General features: G+C 37.3%; 1 protein-coding gene across 2 annotated transcripts in view; it reads right to left on the bottom strand.

Annotated features, from left to right (window-relative positions):
* Window positions 1–8733: 8733 nt before the first annotated feature.
* The window catches only part of LOC122646352 (calumenin), a 36601-nt gene continuing 26279 nt past the window's right edge, over window positions 8734–19055 (bottom strand). Inside the window, exons 6-8 of one of the 2 annotated variants that reach the window (XR_006330597.1) lie at window positions 9557–9688; window positions 9170–9285; window positions 8734–9055 (exon numbers count right to left, since the gene is read on the bottom strand). Coding sequence is in view for 1 of the 2 variants with exons in the window: in XM_043839899.1 (XP_043695834.1) it covers window positions 9569–9688 (120 nt within the window). In the remaining variant the exon portion in view is untranslated. Of the gene's footprint in view, window positions 9056–9169; window positions 9286–9358; window positions 9689–19055 lie in introns of those variants that run through there. The other variant, XM_043839899.1, reaches the window with a different exon arrangement.

Genomic DNA, 19055 nt, shown 5'->3' with positions numbered 1-19055 from the left:
AACTAGAGTTAACCTTCTCCTTTATACAACCATTCTCGTACGTACAACCTTAGTCGGACAGATGGAATCCAAGAGAGTGAATAGATTCCATCTATGTGTGCAGCTAAGGCCAGAATGGTTCTAATTATACAAGAACCTGGTCCAGATTCTAGCCACAGATCGATCCAATAAGGCACCTAGTCGCGGTTATTAAATATGGGATCGGATCAGATTGGTATAGCCAATTTTGATCCGAATAGGCCAAAACCTGATGAATTATGTCCTAAACAAAGGTTTTGGAAGCAAATCGACAGAGCCAGATTGGCTGGTATTCGGATCAACCCCAGCTGATTTGGATACTTGAATCCCCCTGCATACAGTAGAACTGGTACAACAAGAATGGTCATCAAGGATTGCAACCATAGTTGTCAAGGCATCGTCTAGGCGTCCAGGTGCCTTGGACGTCTAGTTGGTGTTGCCTTGATTTTGGACCATCTCCAACGCCTTGGGTCACCTAGACATCTTGACAATTATGATTGCAACAGGTTGACTTCGAGTTGGGTAGTTGACGGCAATTAAACCATACAAATGGGAAGCGCCCGGCCTCTTTCTTTCTTTTTTAGTACACTCTGAATATAGTCAGTTAAAAATTAATGGCAAATGAGGGAACCCTTTTTGAAATCTAACAATAAGGGATCTGACTCTTCTTCAACCCCGCAAAAACAAGGGAGGCAGGGTATGGTCATTTCACAAGGGGCCCACTTGGGTCTCACCTATGAAATGATCAAAACCCCCTTTGTTTTGTTGTGCTAGACCTTTCAATTCTCACCACGATTAGAGGAGAGCCAAATAAAACAATAAAGGGAGGGGCATTTATGACATATCATCCCCCCTCACATAGACTGTGATATGTGAAGGAGTATGCAATTTTATTTTTTGATCTGACATTGTGCACAATTTTCTCTCCAAAAGAGAAGTAGAATATGTTTTTCTTTTTTAACACGTTTTGCTTTTTTTTATTATTTTATTTTGTGAACTCCACGTATTAAACGCATTCGCATTTATTATTAAACAAAAAAAAAAAACCCATCACTTTAAAAGATACATCTGCATGGTGCATACACACGTACCTCTTCTTTTTAAAGTGGTCTGCTCTATTTCTTGATACTTAGCTCCAGCTGTCCAGCGTGAGGGGGATCCCGTTCTCGTACGAGAACAGCTCACAGCCGTCCAAATAGAATCCACTTCATGTGGGTCCCACAGAGTGGTTCCATCTGAACGGCTGTGAGCCGTTTTCATACAAGAACGGGATCCCAACTCATCTAGCGTAACTTCATAGGTATTTAAGTCGTTTATTTTTTCTTTTTAATTTAGTGCTAAGAGCATGGTTTTAGTGCACGGTATCGGAACGGATATCGACAACATGTAAAACCGATATGATATTGATACGGTATCGGCTTGGCACGGCTGTATCGAACAAAATTATCCCTGAATTTTCTTAAAAAATGAGTTTTCTTACCATTTTACTCCTTATCCATACCATAACACTGATTGATATCGACACGATATCGGTATCTTTGATTAGTAAAACCGGTATGTATCGCTTGATACGGGCGATATTGGGCGTTACAATAGACCCCTCCCTATAAAACACAAATATAAGCCACATCTTTGTTGGGCTAGAAGCCAATATGTCCAACATAAATTAATATTATATGATCAAACTCATATAAATATTGGCCCATTTAAACACCAACTTTTTGGTGGATGTTATAGATAAAAACCTCTAGGGAGACGAGTACAACAAACAACCGAAAGAAGGAAAACAAGCAAAAAAGGAAGACTCCTCCAAAAGAAACTACCTAAGAGTGTGAGAGACGGAGACAAAATGAAAACTAGATGCCAATCTTAGACAATCATCAATGATATGTGAGATTCTCCAAGGAATTGAAAGGTTTGATCCATTAAGACTATTGATCACCTTCAAAAAAAATTGTGAAGTTAGCTTATTCAATTCCTGGTGACCTCAACTTTTAAGTGTTCTTGTGAACCATAAACGTGAGAGCTACAAGACATCTGACATCATCAAAGTTACGTAAGCAAGCACATTAAATATTCGATCATAAAAAAAAAAAAACAAAAGACCAACCTAGCGGTCGCGAGGATCATGTTCTTGTACAAGTGCCGTCCAAGCCCCTCCAGGGTCAATCATATGGAATCTATTGTGGGACTCACAAGAGGAGTGGATTCCATGTGAGTGGCCCTGGTGGGCCTTGGACGATACTTGTACAAGGACATAATCTGGTCTTGAATTACTTGTGTATAAGATATGGAGAAAAGAACGCTACCTAGCTTGTTGCGTGCAACTTGTGGCTCTTGCACCTAGGTCATGCGCACCTATGGTTTTAGTGCACAGTATCGGCATGGATTGATCGAATCAGACAAATATGCCCCTGATTTTTCTTAAAAATTGAGTTTTTCAATTGTTTTATCACTTGACCGCATCATATCACTAATATAGTATTGGGATCAATGACTAGAAAAATTGATATGTATCACCCGCCTGATATGGGTGATACGATGCCAATACCTCAACCATGACCACGCCCCATGGAAAGATAGAAATCTCCAAAGATGCGGCGATCATTTCGTATAACCCTGTGTCTAAGGGCAAGAGCCGCGCACCCCACTCGCATTCCCAAAAGATATCCATGGACAAAGGACAAAGTTCAAATCCAACCAAATGAGATTTGAGACTTTGACTGATGGCATTTTTTGTAAATTTTTATTGTCTAATTGTCTTGCAGAACCTAATGCCTCTCATGATGTAGGGCCAAACCAATGCTTTTTAGGTCTACCACCCCCCAAAAAACAAACAAGCCAATGCTTTTTACGTCTTCTCTTGTGGGATTTTTGGTAATAAAGTTGTGGGTGAGGATCAGGTCTATCTACCCTAGCCGGGGCCATGTATTATCTCTTTTGTAAAGGCAATTACCAATTTGCTATTGTTCAAGCTAACTAGGGCTGCAACGGGGTCGGGTTGGGTCGGGTTTTATAAAACCCTAGCCCAACCCTAAGTCCCCTTAGCTACAGGCCCGACCCGACCCTGGCTCAGGGCTTGAAAAACCCAACCATGACTTGCCCTTAGGGTCAGGCTAGGCCGACCCTGTTTGGCCCTAATCATGGGGAGGGGGAAGAGAAATGTATGGGCTGAACTGGGCCGGGGAGAAAATTATAAATTTTACGTAAAATAACACTATAATAAAATGTATTATATCATTTATTATCTTCGTATGCAATATATTGTATAACAAAATGTGGGTGACATTTAAAGTTTATAATATATATATTATATCAATATATATGTTATAGTATATCTTAAAATAGGGTAGGGCCGGGCCGGGCCAGGCTCAGCCCAAGGCCTCAACCCTAACCCGACCCGACCTTGACTCAGGGTTAGAAATTTTCAGCTTTGACCCGCCCTTAGGGCCAAGATATCTCAGCCTAGGTCCTGTTCGGGCTCAGGGCGGGTCAAGGCGGGTTCGGGTTGATAGGGCCAAACTTGCACCCCTAAAGCTAACCATTAGCTGTATATGCTTTCCCTTTTTATTAATAAAGGTTCTAAAGTTCTGATTCCCATAGACTCATGTATTATTGTCTTTTGTAAAAGCAAATGAACCAGTTATATACCGATCTAGCTAAATTTCTACTTCCAATACAATGTGTAGGATACGTGGTCCCTTAATATTAGGATTTCTAGGAATCGTTATCCCCTCCAATTTGCTGCCCCCACTAATTCCTCCAATTCCTCACATGGGGGCAGAAATGATCACCCTACTCCCTGCCCGAAAACACTGCACAAGGTGGGGATGGAGGTGTCCGCGAATTGGAGGTGATAATATGAATCATTATCCCTTCCAATTCGCTGCCCCCTCCAATTCCTCCAATTCCTCACATGGGGGCAGAAATGACCACCCTACCCCCTGCCCGAAAACACTGCCCAAGGTAGGGTTCACTCCCTCCTATTAGAGGAATTGGAGGTGCCCGTGAATTGGAGGTGATAATTATTCGGGTTTCGAGGGTTTAATTTCCTGGATTGGATTCCCCATAGTCTTTTGTAAAAGCAAATCAACCGGTTATTAGGATACGTGGTCCCTTAATATGAGGGTTTCTAGGGTTTTCCTAGATTGGTTGCTTTTTTTTGCATTGGTGGTGATACTATTGTTCTACATGTGTTTGTTGAGCAAATCTTAATTAAACATGTTAATTTTTATTATCATTTTTTTTTAAATGTGTGATGTGTTATATATCCTAAAGTTCTACCTCAAAGTATTCACAATTAGGGATTGTATTGGGCATGTTGTTCATAGGGTTGTCATGATAAATATTTTTCTGAATATAATGCAAGAATATAGGCATGAATATTATGGTAATCTTGTATAGATCAACGATTCGGTAGTTTATGCAACAAGACTCTTTGATAAATGTTTTTGTCCCCATACTTGAGAGGTCTCTGCTACTGCTACAGGTATACTTTGTACGTCTTGATGTGTCAATGGTTGATGCCTACACTGATTATTTATTGCTAGCAATTTATATATATATATATATATATATAAAATAATAATATTATAATATTATATATAACCATACATAAATATATTTATATGTATATGCATGTAATCTATGTTAATAAATTAGCGACCATAAATACAGAAACCATTAATAATATTTAGTAGAAAAAAACCGCTACTATTTGCAACAACTTTTTGCTAACCATTGAAATTAGATATATACTTTTCTAGTTGAAAAATATACATACATATATGTATATATTATTAAAATTCAAAAAATGTATTAAATAATAAAAAAACTTTAACATAAAAATTTTGTAGAAATATCGTAGGAAAGTTCAATTATTTATTATAATGAGTTTGTTAAAAATATTTAAATCTATAAAATCCCAAAAAAAAAAAAAAAAAAAACAATATTAAAATTTAAATTGGAACCACAAAATAGCTTTTTTTTACCGAACATATTTTAAAAAGTGGTGAATTATTAGAATTGAAAGAGAATTTCCCAATATCAGCCAAAACCCTAGATACTAAGCCCAAAACTCTAAACCCTTCCCCAAACTAAAGTACCTTATTCAAGGTCTCCAGAACCTAGATAATTAAAATCATGTCTCAACCACCTAATTTTAAAAGGGGGATCCAACTCGACCACCTAATTTTCAAATGAGGATACAATGACATTGAAATTAAGTCAATCAAAGTTCCACAAAAAAAAGATTCAGTTTCGAGAGCCATAATTGGCCGACCAACAAGATATATGTATTTTGGAAAGGTTTGAGATTGGCCAAAAAAGTGAAATGAAGTATCTTGGTCTATTGTTTGTCTTCCTATGGGCACAGGTTCTTAAAACAAATTTAAGTATTTTCTTAATACTGAGTTATTGAATCCTGGCCTCTGTCTCTTTGGAAGTTTGGTTCTTTGATTTAGTCTAGTATTAAGAGTGTTATTCCTTTCCTTAGAAAAATGGTCTATTGGAGGGTTTGAGATAATACAAAACATCTCCATTTGGCAGGACCCTTGGATTCCTTATTTGGAGGCTTATTGCATTCCTTCGCATATAACTCCCAATAGGTTGTTTTCTAAGGTTTGTGAGCTAAATTATAATGGAGAATGGAATCAAACTTTTATTTATTACGTGTTTCGCCCAATTATGATCGAATCCATTCCTAGAATTCCGATAAGTCATACACTGCTCATTCGGATATTTGCATTTGTCCCTTGACAAAATCCGATCCTTTCACTACTATGCGACAGTTTTCCTAACTTAGTCGTCTCATGACAATATTATTACTATAATAGAAGAGAAGAAGGTCGATGTGGAATTTTATTTGGAAGCTTAATATTCAATCAGTTCAAAATCGTTCTGTGGAAAGTCTTAGTGGTTGGATTTAAAACTGAAAAAAAACCTTCTCGTATTCTGTTTATTGAGCTTGTATTTTTTGTTGCAATGAATTGGATTCTGATTAGCAGCTCCTTTTGCCTTGTGATTTCTCTAAAAGAATTTGAGCAGCAGGGCCACTAAGATTAAGGACAGAACACCTCCAAGCTCTTTCTTATTTCATATTCTAAAGACTTGATTTTGACTCCATCTTTCTCTAAAACACGATAAGGTAGTCATTCTATCTGTAGTAGAAATTACCTTCTATTTTATCTGGTTGCATAGGAACTATTGTCTTTTCCAGAACAAGTAACCTAATCTGTTTGCTCTAATGCATAATATCTCTATGTAGAGTTTTGATTTATAGATTTTTAAGCCTACTATCTTGTTACATGAGAATTCTAATTCTAAGATACTTTCTCTAAATGATTATCAGAGTTTATGTTCTGGGAATCATCCTATTATTTTTTATGATGCTAGTTCCAATCACTCTTCAGGTGAGGTAGGGTGGGTTTCATTTATTATTTTCAACCAAAAGTTTATTGTGATTTTTGTATATTATAGTAGGATCCACCCAGAAAGAAGAAATCAAAGGATTGCAACAAGGACTGCAAGGTACATTGAAGTTGGGATAGAAAGAATCGCAAAGAGCTAGTTGATTGCGTCAATAAGGAGTCGGAATTTGGCTGGCTGGGAATTTATTTTCATTATTGTATGATATGAAAATACTTTAATTAATACTTTTGGGTCTGTAATATTACTTAAAAATGATAGGTTGATAATCCATCATCCGTCACTTAAAGCCAAAACAAGATTAGGGAAAGTTTTTTTTTATTTTTATTGATAATTAAGGGGAAATGAAGATGTGAAACAGGAGGTCTTGGGTAGAAATGGACTTTTTATGCAGCACAAGCTACCAAGTGCATTAGGCATTTGTTCACAAATTAGAGAAAGGTATTAAGGAAACGTTTATTGATAATCTGAACTTTGTTCTCTTTTCTTAGTTTCATTTAATTTATTTTCTTTGCATAATTAAAAAAAAATGGAAGAAAAAGATGTTGGAGTTGGAGTTGTGAGTTGAAATGCAACCCATCTCGCCTCATTCCGAAGCTCAGTCGAGAACCTGATCTCTCCTCTTTCCTCAGTGTATGGATTTCTCTCTCTTCTCTCTCTCCTAAATATTTCCACCTAGCCAAACGAAATTAAAGTGCGATGCTCCAATGTGTCCATTCCTTATCTCTTTCCCTATTGATCCACCCTACACGTGGGACCCACTAATTCAACTATCCCATCCATACTCCTGCATAAACAAACGAAGACCTATGAATTAAGTGCTTCACCAGTTTTTTCTTTTTCTTTTCTAGAGAAAATCTCACTCTCCATCATGGTTCTAAGTATCGGTATCATATCGGACGATACGTATCGATTTTGCTAGTCACTGATACCAATATCATGTTGATACCATATCGGTAACACAGTACGGACAAAGGGTAAAATGGTCAAAAAATTCATTTTTAAAAAAAAATCAAGGGTAATTTTATCCGATACAACCGATCCAGACCGATACCATTTCAATATCGTATCGGTTTTGCATGTTGCCTATACCCGTTTTGATATCGTGCACTAAAAACATGCTCTCCATTAATGATGTTGCCCTGTGTCATCATTAACTCTCACCCACTATTGTGTAGGGTCAAAAATATATTTTCTCATGCTAACCCAAGGGTTTGGAGATGAGAAACTGGGTCCATGTCCTTTCAGTGATGGTTGCCAGAAATCTAGTCAACTGCGTTGGATAGTTATTCGAGGTAACCCCTCCCATCCCATTTGTACTTTTGGATGAATTTCCTTTGAAGGAGCAAAGAACCTGAAGGAACAGGAAAAATTATCTCCTACAATTCCCTACCCGGTTCAATTCTCTAGTGTCAATAATAAGAGAGGGGGGCCACTCACACACGGGCAAAGTGTTCAAGCAGGGGTGGAATGGTCATTGCCCCCTCCCCTCCCTTGTTAGGGGCACTAGGGTAGCTGGACCGGACAGGGAATTGCATGGGATAGAGATCCAAAGAAACTGACAAATGGCCATTAAGACCTATCAACAATTAAAGTTTTCGGGGATAAAAAGCCCGGCCTGAACACCCCCTTTCCCGAACAAAAGTTTGCTGCTACACAAGTATCAAGAATGTTCTTACGATAAGGGTGGCAACCAAGGAAATGGGATTTTAAAGGGTATTTTAGAAAATACTAAAACCTAGGAGGGTATTTATGAATCCAAAGCAGAAGTGATTTATTCCATTTCCTTGGCTTCTAGCCTTGTAGCATTCCTGCCACAAGTATAGCAGCAAAATTTTTTCCCTTTACAACCTCCCCCCCACCCAAAAGTTTCCAGTACAAACATGACTCAAAAATTAAATTCCATGTGTCCTCAGACTTTTTAGGGAAGGGTAAAGTACTTCTTGAGTGGTTCAGGAATCACACAAACCCTTGAGTTTGCGCCAACAGTATGCCCTTTTTAAATCATAAAATGGGCTTAAAAAAATGTTAACTACTGAGATTGTTTCATAATAGTAGAAAGAAGGGATTACCACAACGGTGGCTACTATTTTTTATGCCCAAAGACTGTTAAAGAAAGTGGGTAAGTAAAACAATTCATCTTAATTCCAAGCATTTGATGTCAAACAAACAGCCTCAAAAAAATTATATCTACTTTGTTAATTATTTCTTTTGGGGGGGGGGGGGGGGTTAAGGGTTGTTGCAGGATTTGCCATGGAATTTGGATTCTTCTCTCCACATGGGTCCATCCATCAGTTACAGAAAATTAAACTATGCTCTCAAACTGAAACTAGATTTCTCTTCAAGTCATTCTTAACCAACCAGTTTTGACACCATACAAAAGTGGAAACCAGAAGGTTGTTTTTCACTATGCCCATGGGAAATGGGTGTATTTAATATCCTATGATACTCATATATTAAGCTTGATGCTTGACAGAAAGTAGATATCCTGAAGAAAAACAGCTATCATAAGTGTAAACCCTAAGAAGGGTGAAAGAACCAGACCCAAGTTCACATGCTTGTTGAGACCTGGACTGCCAACCAATACTGAATTTAAACTACAGACACAACTCTGCAGGAGAATCAACAAACAGATTAAGTAAGGTGGTCATGATCATGGGAAGCAAAACTGCAAAAGAGAGTACAAAAAAGTATGCAAATCGAAAAGGAAAGGAGGGGCACTCACCATTGATGGAATTGCAGGAACACCAAGTTCACAATGAAAATGTTGTTGGCAGTCTTTGGTGACACTACATCCCAGAAACCTTACAAAAAGAATTTGAACTCTAGAGGTGTGAGTCTGGCAAATTTGGTACAAGATCATAAAGATCACAGGAACCAAAATAATATTTAAAAGATCAAAAAAAAGGGCAGCTGGAAGGCACTTTCTTGTCCACAAACATGCTGAACATGTCCAAGTTAGGATGTTTGTGGAATTCAATCTGGAAGTGGACAGCATGCTCATATAAAAGAATGTGCTTTCTGAGTCAACTTCTGAAACAAGAATAGTATAACCACAACAAACTGAAACTCTTCCATTTCTCAAGGGGCAGTAAAAAACCCGCAATGCTCACCTAGGTTGAAATTAACGGAATTCGTCATGGTAATCATAATCATCTTCATCATTGAAAATAGCACTATAAAATACATATGGGCTATCAATCATCTCTGCCAAGGTTAGGCGCCCATCTTTATCTGTATCTGCCTGCAAGAATAATAATGATACTTTGATTATAAACCTTCTCCACTGATTACCAGAAAATTGAAAATTTCAAAAATAGCAACTATTGTAGGCCAAAAACTGATGAATATGTGAAGCACTAAACTAACTATATTTTTAGAATATTTGGTCGATGCATCTGATTCCTATGCATTATTTAAGAATTAAGAACCAAAAACTACCCATTTTCAAATTCAAAGAAGTCAATCTCCAATATATATGGTAACTCTGCCAGCTGGAAGTAAAAATAATAAGGGCGTACCCAGTGCACGAGGCTCCCGCCACTGCGGGGTCTGGGGAGGGTCATAATGTACACAGCCTTACCCTTGCTTTTGTAAAGAGGCTGTTTCCAGACTCAAACCCATAGCAACGTTTACTGTTGCACCAAGGCCCACCCTCTGCCAGCTGGAAGTAACTTATCCTCAAAAAGTTCATGGCATCCCTGACAACTACCTGAAAAGGAAGGTAACAGAAACATCCAATGGACCCTCCCTTTTCTACTTTCCATTTTTTATGGAATTTTTATTCATAAAAAAGAGGATTAAATAGGGATCGAGAGGCTCCAATTATTACTAGCAAACTATCTAAATTTTCAGACATTGTTCAACTTTCCCAAATAACATGATGCCAATCCCTTACAAAGGATTATCTAAAATCTTTTCCAAAGAACCATCCTTTGTAACTCCTTGAGTGCTACTGCATCAATTCTCCTCTAAAAAGAACTCGACTCCGTCGAGTTTGGACAACGACAGAGGAGATCATTTGACTTAACACACTGGAGGAGAAAAGATTTTGCTGTCCTTTGAAGCTTGATTGCCAGAAGGTCCTAAGCTGTGAGGAACTTCATTCTGAATCCACCGTGTTTGAAGGAATACGTGTTCTCATAACCACAATGTTGAGCCTTCTTACCGAACAACCACAGACGCCTCAAGAGAATGTGACATTCCTTTGAGGGTAGGACATCACCTTGCACTTTGTCGATCAATCCGGCAATAGAGTGCATGAGCAAACATCGATCATTGATCTTAAGATTAGTGTTGTTCACCCACACAATTTTGTAGGGGTTAGGATGCGGCTTTGTTTATAAACCGAGTTTCGAACGTCTTCAAAGAAGACATTGGTGCAACTACCACCGTCGATTACCATGGTGCACAAACTGTTGTTGCATCTCACTCTGATCTGGTGAATACTATTTTGACGCCAATCATCCTTGTCAGAAACCTTGTGTGTAACCAAAAGTGGACAAAGACAACAATGACAACAAAATCAGTTATTCGCTCCTAATATTTGTTAATTAATGTAAGTATGTAACACGATATAGGGGGTTCTCCCTCCTATCGTGACTTGGTGTCTTGGAGTCCTAATGTGTTTAGAAGTTCTCTAAGTTAGTCTATTTGAGTTGTAACTAGTTTCTATTTATGATTCCTATTACAAATAGGAATCTGTTGCTATGCACTCTTTCAGATATAAATAAAGGCTGGGGGGGGCGGAGGGGGGGGCTGTCAGCATCGACTTTAATTCTCTAGACAGTCCCCCTTTCTCTCCCGTCTCTTCTCTTCTTCTTCTTCAGATTCTGGTTAGTATAATTTTTTGTCAAATGGTATCAGAGTGATGAAGAAGAAGAGGAAAAAAAAATTATAAAACCCTAGTTGAAGAAGATCTAGGGTTTCTGCTGTTTTGATTAAAAAAATTTTCTTATCTAGTAGTATCTTTGAAGTTACTGCTACTGCTTATCTGCTAATCTCCCTGGTTTCGGTAACGTGATATCTCCCTGGTTACTGCTGATTTGGTCTTGTTGATCTGCTAAAACTCTCAATTTGCTGCTTCATATGATTTCTCTCCTGGGGACTGCTTTAGTTGAATGTTTCTGCTACTGATTTTCTGATGTTGCTGGGTACCAATCTCATCTACTGCCCTTGCTAAGATGATATACCCTGGTTTTTTATCAATCAAAGATAAAGATTGATGCCCACCACTGCTATATTAGTTCCTGACCATATGCGGCTGATTTCATGTGGGCTTGTTGCTGAATATCTTCTTCTTTCATGAAACCCTAGGGTCTCGATAGTTTCTGTTAGCTTGTTTCTTGGTCGAAGGTTGAAGCATGGTTCGAGAACTCGGTTTCGGTACTGGTTTCGCCCAGCCCAAAAACCGAGTTGGACCGAGATCTTGGCAAGTTGGTTTTTTTTTTTGAGGTCGGATGATAGTTTTGGTGGGTTTTTTACTTAGTTTGGCCATGAAAGTTGGTATATAGCCTAATTTGGGCCATTTAAACACAATGACACTATCAAATGTTGAAAAATCAAAGTCCAAATAGGAGTTTGACTTAGTGGGAAACTATGACAAACACTCATTTATGCCAGAAGCAGGAGATACACTTATTTGTGCCTAATATCGTTTCAGCATCGACTTTAATTCTCTAGACAGTCTCCCTTTCTCTCCCATCTCTTCTCTTCTTCAGATTCTGGTTAGTATAATTTTTTGTCAAATGGTATCAGAGTGATGAAGAAGAAGAGGAAAGAAAATTATAAAACCCTAGTTGAAGAACATCTAGGGTTTCTGCTGTTTCGATTAAATTTTTTTTCTTATATAGTAGTATCTTTGAAGTAACTGCTACTGCTTATCTGCTAATCTCCCTGGATTCGTTAACGTGATATCTCCCTGGTTACTGCTGATTTGGTCTCGTTGATCTGCTAAAACTCTCAATTTGCTGCTTTATATGATTTCTTTCCTGGGGACTGCTTTAGTTGAATGTTTCTGCTACTGATTTTCTGATGTTGCTGGGTACCAATCTCATCTACTGCCCTTGCTAAGATGATATACCCTGTTTTTTGATCAATCGAAGATAAAGATTAATGCCCACAGCTGCTATATTTGTTCCTGACCGTATGCGGCTGATTTCATGTGGGCTTGTTGCTGAATATCTTCTCCTTTCATGAAACCATTGGGTCTCGATAGTTGCTGTTAGCTTGTTTCTTGGTCGACGGTTGAAGCATGGTTCGAGAACTCGGTTTCGGTACTGGTTTCGCCCAGCCCAAAAACCGAGTTGGACCGAGACCTTGGAGAGTTGGTTTTTTTGTTTTTTTTTTTTTAAGTCGGTTGATAGTTTTGGTGGGTTTTTTACCTAGTTTAGTCATGAAAGTTGGTATATAGCCTAATTTGCGCCATTTAAACACAATGACACTATCAAATGTTGAAAAATCGAAGTCCAAATAGGAGTTTGACTTAGTGGGAAACTAAGACAAACATTTATTTATGCCAGAAGCAGGACATACACTTATTTGTGCCTAATATCGTTTTAGTAAATGTTTTTATATTTCATTTACTTAAGACATTATTCATAAATAAACAAATAACCCCTATTTGAATTCAATAAAAACAGTTAAAAACTCAAATTCAAAAGAATAAAAAGTCAACCTCCCAGTTCAAGAACAAAAATTGGATATTCGGCGATAGGTGCAATTTTCAACTTTTAAATGATGGGGTTTTTCTCAAATAAAAAATTCAATCAATCTTACTATGGTAAACCATTGCTAAAAACCAAAAGTGCGGTAAAATATTCATTTGTTTCGATGTCTAAGAAATTATTTCCATTCAAAACAATTTTGACAGCGTTCGAGCACACCAAATAAGGTTTGACCGAAACATAACTCCTTCAATTTAAATTAGATTTAAGCAATTTTGGATTTATCGGGAAGCTTTATATTTGGTGTGCACGAATGTTGTAAAAAACGTTTTAAATGAAAATATTTTTTTAGACATCAAAACAAATGAATATTTTACCGCACTTTTAGTTTTTAGCAATGTTTTACCATATTAAGATTTATGGAATTTTTTGATTTGAGAAAAAACATGGCATTTAAAAGTTGAAAATTACACCTACCGTCGAAAATCCAATTTTTGTTCTTAACCTTTGGGGTCAACTTTTTATCCTTTTGGAATTTTATTTTTTAACTATTTTTATTGGATTTAAATAGGGGGCATTTGCTTATTTATGAATAATAATATAAAAACATTTATTGAAATGATATTAGGCATAAATAAGTGTCTTTCCTGGTTTCTGGCTTAAGTAAGTGTGTGTCCTGCTTTCTGTCATAAATAAGTGTTTGTATACCAAGGTTTGCATAAATAATTGTTTGTATACTAAGGTTTCCCACCGAGATGACCGAGACTACTGAGATCTCGACCCGAACGTTGTATTTCTCCATTTCGCCTTCAATCTCGTCTCAGTTTTTTCAAAAACCGAGATATTACCGGGCAAATTCTTGAACTATGGGTTGAAGAAGATAAGGCGTAGGCTCTTCATCTCGAGCAGGTTCTCCCTTAGTTACCGCCAGACCCTCCCCCCCAATGCCTTGTTTCTCGCATTTGTTTGCTTTGCTGGTTACGTAACTGCACAGTTGTCAAGGCGGCACCCTGTCACGCATAGTTGTCAAGGCATCCAAGTGGATTTCTAGGTGCCTAGGCAGCTGCCGCCTGATTGTAGGGCGACTGCAGCCTTATTGTAGGGCGCCTTGCACTGGTTTATTTGGTATCGAACCAGGTTCTTCATTTACTCAAGATATTAGTCATAAATAAGCAAATACCCCCTATTTGAATTCAATAAAAATAGTTAAAAAATAAAATTCCAAAAGGATAAAAAGTCAACCCCCAGTTCAAGAAGAAAAACTAGATTTTTGGTGGTAGGTGAAATTTTCAACTTTATAATGTTGGGGTTTTTCTTAAATCTAAAAAATTCCATAAATCTTAATATGGTAAAACATTGCTAAAAACTAAAAATGCGGTAAAATATTCATTTATTTTGATATTTAAAAAAATATTTTCATTCAGAGTGATTTTGACAGATTTCGGGCACACCAAATAAGGTTTGACCGGAACATAACTCCTTCAATATATATCAGATTTAAGCAATCTTGGATTTGTTGGAAAGCTGGTTTTGTGCTCTACCTAATATAAAAAGTCTCATGTAAAAATAAAATCATTTGATCAATCAAATTTCTTAGAGAACAAAAACATTTCTTTAAATCGAGAGCAGATTAATTACTTATTGATAAGATCATATTTTCTAATTACAGTATAAACCAAATGTGAGACTAGGTATGCCTGAAAATGACCATTTCCAAGAACATATAAACCAAGTGTATTTTTTTATTGTTTCAAACTTCCAATAGCTTGCTTCTTCAGTTTTGTTGTCTTCTATTTTTATGTTGATTTTTGATGACTTAATGTGGCTCCATATTGATTTTTGATGACTTGATGTGACTCAATGTTGATTTTTGATGAGTTGATGTGGCTTAATGTTGATTTTTTTATGATATAAGGTACATATTGTAGCAAACTATATAATGTTATAGGAAATAAAAAAATAACACTTGGTCGCCGTTGCCTACACACTTAGACACCCCTCCACCGACTTGGGTCGCCTTGACAACTATGCATGCCTGTCAAGGAGAAGAAAGACAATCACGTTACCTCTTGTTGACTTCCTCTTCTCCAAGGCTTTCTTATTTTTCCCTTAATTCACACATTTCCTAATATGCCCCCTCTTTATCTCTAATCAACTCATGTCTCAAATTTTCTTTTGCTTCCAAGTTTACCCTTTGGCTTGGATTGTGCTTACAAGTGGATTTCACCTTAATTACGGCTATGCCATTCCTTCTATTTTATCTACCCAATAGCCATGCACATTCCGGTTATTTACTAGAATGCCATTGCTTGCTTAATTGGATTATATACTTTTCTTTAATTACGAGATTGCCACTGCCATTACATATTGACATGTCAGGCACTTGTGTGGGCCCATAGCAAGCCCCAACAGGGTTTTTGAACCCGGATTTGCATGAATTATTTTCAGAATTGCCAGTAGCTTGAATATTTGCAAATTTAATTGCTATGATGGGCAATCGATCACATCAATTTGGAGTTACAATCATAGTTGTCAAGGCGTCTAGGCGCCCTAGACGCCTTGGGCATCTAGGCGCCCTAGACGCCTTGGGCATCTTGTTGGTGTCGCCTTGATTTTGGATCCTCTCCAATGCCTTGGGTAGCCTAGATGGCATGACAACTATTGTTAAACTTTTAGAAGATTAACACTTTGTGACAATTATTTGCTACTGTGAAGGGAGATTGGAAATTATTTATTGGGATCTTACTTGCATGGAGATTATTTCTACCATGAAGAGGTGAATTGGAGATTATTTCATTGGAATCTTGTTGCAGCGCTACTCTTGATTATTGAATATTTTGTGATGCTCATCCTTTGAGATGCTGATTATTGATGGCCATTATTGGTCCACGAGTAATGCTACACGTGAGGGGGAGATTGAAGATTATTTGCTATTGAAGATTATTATTCTCTTATCTGCTCAAGTCATCAACTCAAGATTGTTTTTCTCTAAATATTACTATTATTTATTTGTTCGTGTCCTCAACAACAATTTTATCTGTGAAGATGATATTTAGCAATAATTCATATTTATGTGGTCCGCAATAACCTATACTGCCTATCTGGTCCACAGTAACCTATATTGCCTATCTGGTCTGCAGTACTCTATACTGCCTATCTAGTTCGCAGTAGCCTATACTGCCAATCTGATCCACAATAACCTATATTGCTTATTTGGTCTGCAGTAACCTATACTGTCTATCTAGTCCGCAATAACCTATTCTGCCTATCTGGTCCGCAATAACCTATATTGCCTATCTAGTTTGAAGTAACCTATACTGCCTATTTGGTTCGCAAAATAACCCATATTGCCTATCTATTTTGCAATAAGTTACATTCCCTATTTATTATTGAAGTTTTAATTTGAGACCTCTGTTTGGGGCTCAATGCCTGCCTTTGTTTGAGCAGAATACCACTTACTACCTGCCTTCTTTGAAAAGGACTTTTGATGTAGCCGTTGGGATGCTACACTTTTATCTTTCTTTGAGAAGATGACTACCTCCTACTAGCCTTCGTTGTGAAGTGCTACCTCCTACTAGCCTTTTTTGTTAAGTGCTTTTGATATTGCTGTTGTTGATATGATATTGTGGATTGTTAGTGTTCACTAACTCCTACTTTGCTCGTTGTTGATTGGATTTGTTCGACACGACAGTTATTATCTATTGATGTTGCTGATGATTTGTGTGCTTGAGTTGATATTACTACCTAAATGATGCTTGTCTCACTCTCGTGCTCACTGACGTCTACAACTGCTATTCAAGACTGGTGCAGCTTTTAGTATCCATTCTTATTGGTCCAAGCTGGAGCCTTCTTTTGATATATGTATAATCCAACTTGAGGGGGAATGTTAATTATTATAAGGGGTTTTCCCTCCTATTGTGACTTAGTGTCTTGGAGTCCTAGTGTATGTAGGATGTTAAGTACTCTATTTTATCTTATTTAATAGTTATTTATTTATTTGGAAGTTAATTAGGGAGTTGTTGTACGTGGGAGATTTGGGAGAAACTTTAGGAGTTGGGTTAGAGGAGTTGGATGTGGAAACTATTCTTTAGGAGTTATTGGATGTGAGTAGGCTTCTATAAATTAGAAGGATAATGTAACGGGTTTTTTATGAATGAAATATTTGCGTAAAGCATTGGAGGTCGTTCCCTCGAAAGAACATTTGGAGGTCTTCCCCCCCCCCCCGAAGTGGGTTTCTTCCCTATTCTCTCTTCATCTTTCTCTATTATTTCCCCCTTTTATTTGTTTTATTTTTAGAATTATCTTGCACGTAACAAATGGTATCAAAGCTGGTTGATCCTACGGCTATGGGTACGAAGATTGAGATCATTGAGGTCATGCGTTCATCCATTCGGGACATGATGACGATCTCCAACGAGATAGTTAAAGTTTATCAACGTGTTCAACAAAGTTTGGCGGAGTTGAGGAAGCAAATGAAGAAATTGCGGGAAGATATGGTGGTCAATGCAATTAAGACTGAAGCTAAAACGGTGCACCCAGAGCAGCCAAAGAAGAAGGAAAAGAAGAAAAAGAAAAAGAAGAAGAACAATAAGAATAAGAATAAGGAGGCGAAGAAGAAAGAGAAGAAGAGGAAGAAGACAAGGGATCCCAACTGCAGATCATATACTACATCCTCCAAAATAATACGGTCGATACATCGTGAGATGCCTACTTCATCAATTGGGAATTTCCCTATCAAGATTTGGGATCCGAGTGGAATAATTTTTATTTTTATTTGGTCTTGAGGACAAGACCAATTTTAGGGTGAAGGATTGTTACGTACTCTATTTTATCTTATTTAATAGTTATTTATTTATTGGAAAGTTAATTAGGGAGTTATTGTACGTGGGAGATTTGGGAGAAGTTTTAGGAGTTGGGTGAAGGGAGTTGGATGTGGGAACTATTCTTTAGAAGTTAGTTATTGGATGTGGGTAGGCTTCTATAAATTAGAAGGATAATGTAACGGGTTTTTTATGAATGAAATATTTGCGTAAAGCATTGGAGGTCGTTCCCTCAAAAGAACATTTGGAGGTCTTCCTCCCCCCCCCTCCCCCTCGAAGTGGGTTTCTTCCCTATTCTCTCTCTATCTTTCTCTATTATCTTTCCCTTTTATTTTTAGAATTACCTTGCACGTAACATAGGAGTTGTAACTAGTTTCTATTTCTGATTCCTATTACAAATAGGAATTTGTTGCTATGCACTCTTTTAGATATAAATAAAGGCTTTGGGGGGTCTGCCAGTATCAACTTTACTTCTCTAGACAGTCCCCCTTTCTCTCCCATCTCTTCACTTCTTATTCTTCAGATTCTGGTTAGTATTATCTTTCATAACAATGTTCAAAGCAGTTCATTGTATACTGAATTCCTTAGTTGATAATGAACCAAAACTTCCCCAAATAATACTACAACCAGCCAAATCAATTAATAGCTTACTGGTCTAATGGGCATAGTTCATTGGGCAATTGTTCACTAGTTATACACTCACCACACTTCAGAATTTAATAGATGATACACAACGATCATCAAACTATTTAGACCTAAATCCCCAAATTGTAAATCGTTCACCAGCCTTATCACAATGTATCTAGGTCATGGAAATTTAGCACCCTAAAACCTACAAACATTATCTTGTTTTGCCTAATCATACCCAATACAACTTACACAATTTTGTCACCCATTGAAACCCTAAAATTTTCTCGCATCCCATGAAGTTCAGTATTCTCCAATAAAGCTAAGCTCTAGAAAGTATGAAAATCTTCCTCATTTCAAGTTTCCTAAACCAACTTAGGGTTCATAAATTTAAAGAAAGAGGCAACCTCAAATGTTACATTTCCACCTACATCAACCCTCTTCTCACTCTGATTTCAAGGGTTTCTTTTCTAAACTACAAAAATATGGATGAAGATGA

This window comes from Telopea speciosissima, chromosome 11 (assembly GCF_018873765.1).
Source record: "Telopea speciosissima isolate NSW1024214 ecotype Mountain lineage chromosome 11, Tspe_v1, whole genome shotgun sequence".
Taxonomy (NCBI): domain Eukaryota; kingdom Viridiplantae; phylum Streptophyta; class Magnoliopsida; order Proteales; family Proteaceae; genus Telopea; species Telopea speciosissima.
This window is presented reverse-complemented; position numbering and strand designations above follow the sequence as displayed.